Consider the following 10,002-nt stretch of genomic DNA (forward strand, 5'->3'; position numbering starts at 1 on the left):
ATTGCTTTCCAGTTGCTCAATCTGTTCAATTTGTTCTGTTCCTTTGCCTTCACCTCCCCTTAACCGCTTCAGAAAAGTCTTTGACCGGATTTCGCTCAGCATTTCACTCAAATCCCGTTTTTGTTCCTAAAAATTTTAAAGAAATCCTGGTGATTATTTGGGTAGTGTTAAGTTGGAACTGGTCTTCGTGACATGTCACAAGCGTCCAATATATTCGTCACAAGCGTATGGTAGTCACAAGTGTACAAAAAATATTTAGAATTATATTTGACAGCTAAATCCTGACGCAGGGAATGAAAACATTAAAAACGACCATCAAAAGCAAAAGTGCTGACTTCAGAAATTTGCATTCTTAAATGAGTCGACACAATTTTCACAATTTTTCAGTTTTGGTAGTATGCTACCAAAACCGAATACCGTCGACGTCCAACCAGCATTTCCAACTATTAATCTAACTGACCTTTGACACTGGCCATTTCTGGCCTGTTGATTACAACAATGCCGACGTATAAGAGTGCAGAATATAAGAGTGAGGAAAATATATTCAATTTTTCTACCGATAAATTTCTAAAACAATATCATGAGTTCGACTGAAATGTGCGCCGAAATTCTGAACCAATCACAATGAAGTGGTGAGATTTTGGATTTTATTATTTAGTAGGACAAGATAATTATAGCGAGATAAATTTAAAGCAAACAATAATAATTGCGGACCATGGCCATGCCTCAGAGGGCCGTGATTGACATGAATCTTGATATGAATCTTTCACGAGCGAACGATTGATTGCTTTGAAAATAAATTAAGCGTGCACTGTTTGCTTTGAAAATAATTTCAGCGAGCATTTATTGATAATTAATTGGTATTGGCATTTTCATCACTTTTAAAATCAGTTCCAGTTTCGGCACTTTTAAACGTCGGCATAGTATAACGTCCGCATAGTTGTACGTAATCTTCAGGCCTACAGAAGTGCGTGTGATTTATGTGTTTGTGTGAGACTTTTGCATCTGTACTTTGTAACAAACTACCAGTGGTAATGCAGCAGTAGAATACTACTACAGCATTACCGTTGCTAGTTTGTTACAAAATGCAGATACAAAAGTCTCACACAGATACATAAATCACACATATCTGTGAACTCCACTCAGAAACGTGAAGATATGTGTCATTGTAGTTTTATCGCTTGATAATTAAATTCAATCTCCGAGCCAAAGAGAAAATTTTATTAAAAACTTTTTTATGGCTGATAGCCCAACACACGTAAAGTCAATTTTGACAGACTTTTTAAAAAAGTATCTGTTGTATTCTTAAGCAGTAGCTAAAATTTAACGAATAGCATAGCGTCAGTTTCAACTGATAACAGAAATTTTTAAGGTAGCGGATGTTTCAAATAGAGTGCTAACTTCTTGAAGTGATGCAGGTGATTGAAAAACAAAGTTTGGCCGAAGTTCTCCGAATTATTTTTGTTCATCCACTTCTTTATATGACTTGCGTGGTTTGATAGTTTGGGCTAATTGTTGACATCAGGATGATAGAGAGATGAAGAAGTAATGGTTATGTGACTCTGCTTGAAATAATTGAGAACTTCTGGCGTTTACCGAGAACCGCGAAGCGGTTCGAGATAGTAAGTCAGAATTTCGAAGTGACATCTGCAGAGTTACCATAATGACGAAAGTCAACAAAATTCAACTTCTGGCTAAGTAGCAACTTCTAGCATTTTAACTTCTGTCATTGCAGACTTTCGGCATTTTAAAATGTGCACGTGAGTGTTTTAATTGAACTTCAAATTTTCCAACGTATATCACACACTGCACCTCTCTGAAATCTCCCATTAAGGGAGCATAGTAATGATCCATCGATACTTTTTCATGATCATACAAAAATTCAGTTGTGAAATTTTTTGGCATTCCCACGCGTGAAGATTTCGAAACCAATTGAAGTTGCGCCATTTTGAAATTATTGTTCCAATTGTTTTTACTTACCCAGTCCTAGGCGCCGACTTATGAAAAGACTTTAAAAATTTAGTAGAGGGGCAATATTGGCTATAATTACACGGTCGAGCTTCCTAGTTAAAGTCGATCTAATGTCCTTTCATGTGTCGAGATAAAGTCTTTTCATAACGAAGAAAGTCCCGCTAACGCCTTTTCATGGGTCGACCATAAGTCATTTCATAATCAGCAAAGTCAAATTAAGGTCTTTTCATCAATCTGTTTATATGGCGTTAAATCCTCCAGAATATTAACCACAACAATATAAAGCATAAAGCACTGCGAAAGCAATAAGGTAACCCGGGTCGAGAAAAAAATGCAAAAATATGTAAGATAAGCGGTGAAAAGTTAGTTTTTTCACCGCAAATTTCGTACATAATTTTGCGGTGAAATGCGGTGAATGCGTTGAAATTATGTAAGTTCACCGCTAGATTAAGCGGTGATCTTACAAAAACCCACCATAATTCACCGCTAAAATATGTAATTTCACCGCCCTTACAAGGGTCCGAACCTCTCACCTCCTGCATGTCATCCACTTTTTCTTCCACTGCGCCATCTCTCACTAAATTTTATTATTTTTTGTTTGATTATAAATCGAATTCACTCGATGAATTCACTCGGTGAATTTTTGTAAGATTTTCAATTTTTAGCGGTCAAATTACATATTTTAGCGGTGAAATGTGGTGAATTTTTGTAAGTTCACCGCTTACTCTAGTGGTGAAATTACATAAATTCACCGCTTAGAAAAAGTGTCAGAAAGATGTAAGATTAAGGGGTAGTTTTAGTGGGAAGGCAAATCTAACAATTCCTACCACACTCACCATTAGTTTCAACGCATTCTTTGCTGATCTCAAACAATTTTTTCTAAGCGGTGAATTTATGTAAGTTCACCACTAATTTGAGCGGTGAATTTATGTAATTTCACCGCATTCACCGCTTATCTTACATAATTTGGACACTTTTTTCGAAGTGGTGAATTTATGTAATTTCACCGCTAAATTCAGCGGTTAAATTATGTAATTTCAGCGCTACCAGCCGATAAAGTTTTTTTCACCGCATTCACCGCCTTATTTATGTAACTTCACCGCATTCACCGCTTATCTTACAGAAATTTCCGCATTAACCGCTTATCTTACATAATTTTGCGTTGAATGGCGGTGACACCTCGACCCGGGAAGTTTATATATGACAGCTGACCCACCGAGTTATAAATTGGTTCAATAGAAGCTGCAGGCTGACTGGCGCTTTGAATTATGAGTGTTGAGAGAAGTAGTCCTGAATGCGCTGAATTTAGATGTCTGTTTTTTGCATGCGTTAACATGGCTGTGTTGCAAACAAAACTTCCAAAAATTTCATTGATGCTATACATTACACTAAACAGTGGCCCTATAATAGCACCTAGTATTAAACAGTTTAAGTAACCAGCCAGTTTTTTTGCACAATTGACGAAGTAGGCAGTAGCATTATTGAACTTTTGACGTATTATTTCGTGTTAATGATTAGTTTGCTCCTAGTACTGCTGTATTAATGGATAAAAAACCTCGTACATCCGCAAATTAACATAATTTCATGTATAATCAGTTGGATGCATCCAATTGAGCTCTTTATTAGAGTATCTTTCAAAAAACCCACAATTCGTATCTTTTTGTCCAAAAAATTAAAAAACAGCAATTCTTATTGTTTGCTGTATCAAAAAAAATTAGTTTTTTTCATCTGTTCTTCACCTTTTCATCTGTTCATCACCTATTATTAAACAGTTTAAGTAACAGCCAGTGTTTTGTACAATTGACGTAATAGGCAGTAGCATTATTGAACTTTTGACGTATTATTTCGTGTTAATGATTAGTTTGCTCCTAGTACTGCTGTATTAACCCTTCAAAAAACCCACAATTCGTATCTTTTTATCCAAAAAATTAAAAAACAGCAATTCTTATTGTTTGCTGTATCAAACAAAATTAGTTTTTTTTATCTGTTCTTCACCTTTTCATCTGTTCATCACCTATTATTAAACAGTTTAAGTAACAGCCAGTGTTTTGTACAATTGACGTAATAGGCAGTAGCATTATTGAACTTTTGACGTATTATTTCGTGTTAATGATTAGTTTGCTCCTAGTACTGCTGTATTAACGGATAAAAAACCTCGTACATCCGCAAATTAACATAATTTCATGTATAATCAGTTGGATGCATCCAATTGAGCTCTTTATTAGAGTATCTTTCAAAAAACCCACAATTCGTATCTTTTTATCCAAAAAATTAAAAAACAGCAATTCTTATTGTTTGCTGTATCAAACAAAATTAGTTTTTTTTATCTGTTCTTCACCTTTTCATCTGTTCATCACCTATTATTAAACAGTTTAAGTAACAGCCAGTGTTTTGTACAATTGACGTAATAGGCAGTAGCATTATTGAACTTTTGACGTATTATTTCGTGTTAATGATTAGTTTGCTCCTAGTACTGCTGTATTAACGGATAAAAAACCTCGTACATCCGCAAATTAACATAATTTCATGTATAATCAGTTGGATGCATCCAATTGAGCTCTTTATTAGAGTATCTTTCAAAAAACCCACAATTCGTATCTTTTTATCCAAAAAATTAAAAAACAGCAATTCTTATTGTTTGCTGTATCAAACAAAATTAGTTTTTTTCATCTGTTCTTCACCTTTTCATCTGTTCATCACCTATTATTAAACAGTTTAAGTAACAGCCAGTGTTTTGTACAATTGACGTAATAGGCAGTAGCATTATTGAACTTTTGACGTATTATTTCGTGTTAATTATTAGTTTGCTCCTAGTACTGCTGTATTAACGGATAAAAAACCTCGTACATCCGCAAATTAACATAATTCCATGTATAATCAGTTGGATGCATCCAATTGAGCTCTTTGTTAGAGTATCTTTCAAAAAACCCACAATTCGTATCTTTTTATCAAAAAAATTAAAAAACAGCAATTCTTATTGTTTGCTGTATCAAACAAAATTAGTTTTTTTCATCTGTTCTTTGGGTAAGGAGTAATGGAATCTATGTTGTTTTCATTCTAGAACCTGATGTCATTTTCATCGGGAATTTCATCAAAAAAGGCTTTAAAAAGCTACCTCTAATTGTACAGCATTAGACTTCTGTTGCGTTGCAAATCGAACACAACAATTTTATTCTCTGATTCGAAATAAAAAGTTTGACCTTTTTATTCCCGCTGTCTTTTCAATGGAAATTAATATTAGATTTCCCGTGGTTTGATTCATTACTCTTAGAGAAAAATAATACTTCTTCCTATTGACATTTTTTAATTCTGAAAAATATTCACAGATTTTTTATTTGCTGACAACAAGATCAAAGCGGACTCTATAGTAGTGAAAATGGAAACTCTGTAGTAGAGAAAATTCACCTTATTATCTACATTTTTTTATTACATGTCATCTTCTCAGTGGATGGAAAAAATTTTACACCCACAGCAGAAGCACAGAAACAAACTAATAACATAATCATTGGAGATCAAAAAAAAAAAACCGGAAATGAAGATTATGAGCGCGGGAGCTTGTTTGAAGGCTGGTTACCTTGGTCGACTAAAATTATATTTTGCAACATCAAGCGAATAATGTCTTTCTTACAATTATAAAAATTTGAGATCTGAAGTGACCAGGTGTGAGATTGATCGCCATAAGAAATTAATATGGTTTTTAAAGTTTCCTAAGTTTAAAAATATATTTATGAACTGCCACAAAAAGATTTTGAAAAAAGAATGAAATGAAATCAACAAGCCATCAATTTCACGAGAACACGAAAAAAACTATAAAAAGATTAAAATTTTTTTTAATTGCTCTACTTTAATTGCTCTATTTATGCTGCTAAGGCTTTTAAACAAAGTACACATTTGAGTAAAACTTTTCAAAAATATACAGAAATCAGGTTCCAGAAGTTAATTAGTTTTGGTTCCTGCGTAGTCACAGCTGAACATCACTAGTCCACAGGGGACTGTTCTCAGCTGCCCTTTTTCATATTGCTTCCCACATTTCAGACTGTTCTTGTTATGAGAACTGACTGTTCATTTACAGCAGTCTGTATTCCTTTTTTCCGACCGAAATATAATTAAAGGAATGAAATAAGTTCTAGATTTTTATAACCGAAATGCATAAGGTTGGGGAGTTGGTATGATGTTTAGCAATTTTGGTTTTTCAATTTCCCTCATTGCACATAAACCGCGCAACTATTGCCGACTCGTTTTCTGCTCTGCTCTCAATAATGCAACAAAAATTTAGTTCCCGAAAGATAAATATTTATCGTTGCAAGACCTTATCGTTGCAAGATAACCATTTATTGCAAAAACTTTGCTAGGTGCTGCATGATAGACTCCCGTACCTTTCTCTCGGCCGAATTCAATCCTGAGTCAGAGTCTAAATCATGTCACTTTTTGCACTGAAGTGGTCTGATTCAGAGCTAATTCAGAGATTCATTATGAATTATTTTTTGACTCAGAGGAATACAGAATATATTCTCTGAATTTTGCTATGATTCAGAGAAATTCAGAAATCATTTCACAGTTGGTTCTGAAATCCTTCTGAATCAATACTAAAACTTAAATTTTCCCTGAAATCATTCTGAATCAGTACTGATTGTCACTGAACTGTAGGTACGGGCTGCCACTTTTGACTGGGGTATATGACTTTTTCGAAAAGCATCACATTTAATCATAAATGGTCACTCATTTAAAAAATGGAGTCAAAGTCTTCATGGATTTCTTGTAGTTAAAGGGAAAATTGAAAATAGACGAAAACAGAACTTTACTATAGTTGTCTTAACACGCATCTTGTTTATGCAAGCTTATAGTTGGCCATGTTACACCAACCGGTCTTGAGATCTTGAGTTTAGGCATATTATTATATCGCCTATGTTCTTTCTTGTTGTTCGCGGCTTCATATCTGTTGACAAATTTTCGCTGAGAAAGTAGTTTCTTAGCAAGATGAGTCAAATCATTTGATCTGCTTTGATCTGTTTTGTGCGCAATTTAAATCTCGATGTTATCTCAACCTAAAATTTTCCATTTCGGGATAAGATTATGGAAAGTACCAAATTCCTTTTGACTGCCTGACAAATTCCTGTAAAGCTTCATACAGAAAAAAAAAGACGTACCCAGGTCGAGGTTTGAGTTTTTTCTCGTTTATGACACAGACGAGTTTTGAACGTCACGGGGGCACGATACGTTCAAACTTACACAGGCGAGGATTTTTTTAACAAGCAACATAAACGCACCAAGTACTCCTTGTCGAGACAAAGTCAAGCCCCATAGACGAGCCAAAGTCTGCCTCTTAGACGCACCAACTCTGCAACATAAATAAACAAGCCATGTTTGTCGACCCATAAAACAGAAAAATAAACTCCAGGAAGATCAGCAATACGATAATTAAGATTTCCAGCGAATCTATAGGTTTTCTGGAAACCTTAATTTTCGAGCTGTTTTGTATTTTATGTTTCGATGACAATCTCTTTATCTTTCTCCGAGTTTTGAAATTGCATTCGTTTTTTTATCAAATTGGAGCCAGCCGAATTTACAGGTCCGATCAACAAATGCAAATGGTTGTCACCGCTCCAACACAATAAGTGCTCTTGGATTTGGGGATTGGTCTGGACCTGGAGTGATTCGGGAAGTCATCGAGGACCGCAGGGTGAATGTGAACAACTTCTACCATCTACCGGGCAAAATGTATTTCCTGAAACGTCATCTGCTTCAAGCACACTTGAATTTTAACCTCTTCAAACGCACAGTCATTTGCAAAGATCACCCCTGGATTTGCGCAACATATCGCTAGCTTCTGCAAAAAAACTAATAAAAACTGCGCCATAGTTTAACTGTATGTTTTTCATGGCACCACAATTTGGATCTTTTCTGTTCGTTTATTTAAATATTATTTTCACCCCTCACCCTAAGCTTAGTTGGTGCATATTATTTGCAACAACCCCACGTGTCATATTTTTATAGTATTAACAAGTAATATGTAATGACGCGTGCTGCGTAATCTGGGGTGCATAAAGTACTGAGGACAGGGGCGCAAAATGAAAAGGTCCTAATAATTATTTAATCTTGAATTTATCTTAATTATTTAATCTAATAAAATTATGATTAGCACTTACGAGTTGCACGAAATTAACCTCCAAAACATTGCTTTTCCCCACTCACATTTTGGTCTATTTTAGGCAAGTACTTCGAAACTTCATGTTGAAGAGATTTTTTGAGCTGAATCTTCTAATTTTTTATTTTTTTCCTTAAACAATTTTCTGAGCGCGTTTGTTTTATATACTTTTTGTCTTTATAGTGTAATTTGTTGTTAACGTTATGCTCAATTTTTTTGGATAGAATTTTGAAGCAAGTGGCGAAATTCAAAAGTCAACAGATCTTCTCACGACAAAAATTGTCTCAAGACAAAACAGATTTTCTTCAGAGAAAAATTTCCTTCAAATACATAGAAGCCATTAGGTGTCAACTGAAAGCATTATATAAGTTCAAATATGGCATTTAGGGGAGCCAATTGAATCTTGATTAATTGATACTCAGTCGTGAGACTGCAAAGAGGACAGCAAATGCGGGAAAAACACAAAATTTTGATACGAATTTGAGAAAACACATTGTTGAGGGCATCGATACCACGAAAATCTCTAACAAATCATAATATATGATCATGGGGCCTCATTATGTTAGAAAAATAGAGTGCTTAGTAGTTTCATTTTTATTGGAATGTTTTCTGGTCTCTAATAAACAGAAAAATAATAAAAATGTTGCCAGGTAAATTTTTAAGAAACACATAGCCTCAATGGAAACATAATTTTGTTTATTGTCAAAAATCACGAAGAGAACAAAGCTAGCCGAGATAATGCGATGCGTTCAGTTTTAGCTGCTAATTGTTCTATTGGTAACCAAAATAGAAACTTTGGCATCAAAATCTGAATATATCAAAATTGAAAGATTCGTTTTGCATCAAACAAGGAGGCTCGGTAATGTGCGTTTGCACATTAGGTTCCGACCTCGCTCATCTACATTTTTCACTTAATTGTCTACCAATTAAGGAGAGATTAACATATCAACATATCGTTCAACAAACTACTAATAGATTAAAACAATCTACTCTAGAGGGCCTATGACACCTGTGGCGACCATAATATGACTACCAGAAAAGACGGCAATAAAAATCAAATAGTTACAAATATTAATTACGACCAAAACTCCTTGTCCATTTTTTGAAAACCACTAATAACCAAATCAATATGGCATCAGAAAAATTTATACTAAGAAGATTAACAGTACTTTTTGGAACAAAATATGGGACTTTTCCTCAATGCGACTTGACAACAAGTCGACTAGAAATGAGCAAAAGCGGCAAAATTTTACTAAAACATTGCTTTTTTTAAAAAAAGAATTAAATTCGAACTGATTAGAATCAGGACGCATCAAATGAAATCTTTGAGAGAGTATTTTATACCCCAATAGACATCGACTGAGACCTTTCATTATCCAGGAGGTGTCATACGGCTACAAAAAGAACGTCAAATACAGGCAAAAACAAAAAATTTGCACGAAAATTTATGTACGAAAACGATGGCTCCCCAATCAATTAAACTTTGAGCTGAGCACTGAAAACAAAAAAAAATTGATTAGCCTTTTTTGCAGGTGACAACATTTTTAAGTCAAATGGCGCCCTTTATTGTGATAGGTGAAAAGAAAACAAAAACCTGCAAAAAGAGGTCAAATTTGCAATAATCACGAAAAATGGTTTTATGAAAACTGGTCGTTCCAAGAAAAAAGAGCATTCGAGGAAAATAAAAGCGTTTCGAAGAGCAATTTGTATTACAAAAGATAAATGTTGTGATTTGTATATAGAGATGCTTAGCTACAATTTAACAGAAGCAAAAATTGGCAGAACTCAAAAATGTCTTTTTTTTTTAAAAACAAATTTTTTCAAAATTCATAGCGAACAAAAGCTTTCGACTAAACGAGTAGACAGTTTCTCTTGCAACTACTTGA

General features: G+C 34.4%; 1 protein-coding gene across 1 annotated transcript in view; it reads left to right on the top strand.

The window, feature by feature from the left end:
* LOC142338677 (uncharacterized) overlaps window positions 1-7,938 on the top strand; it is a 74,339-nt gene extending 66,401 nt beyond the window's left edge. The window contains exon 5 of the mRNA XM_075388543.1: window positions 7,541-7,938. Within this exon, the coding sequence (XP_075244658.1) occupies window positions 7,541-7,795 (255 nt within the window). The 3' untranslated portion in view covers window positions 7,796-7,938. The remainder of the gene's footprint in view (window positions 1-7,540) is intronic.
* The last annotated feature ends 2,064 nt before the right edge of the window (window positions 7,939-10,002 follow it).

The sequence above is a fragment of the Convolutriloba macropyga genome, chromosome 4, assembly GCF_964194025.1.
Source record: "Convolutriloba macropyga chromosome 4, txConMacr16.3, whole genome shotgun sequence".
In the NCBI taxonomy this organism is placed as follows: domain Eukaryota; kingdom Metazoa; phylum Xenacoelomorpha; order Acoela; family Convolutidae; genus Convolutriloba; species Convolutriloba macropyga.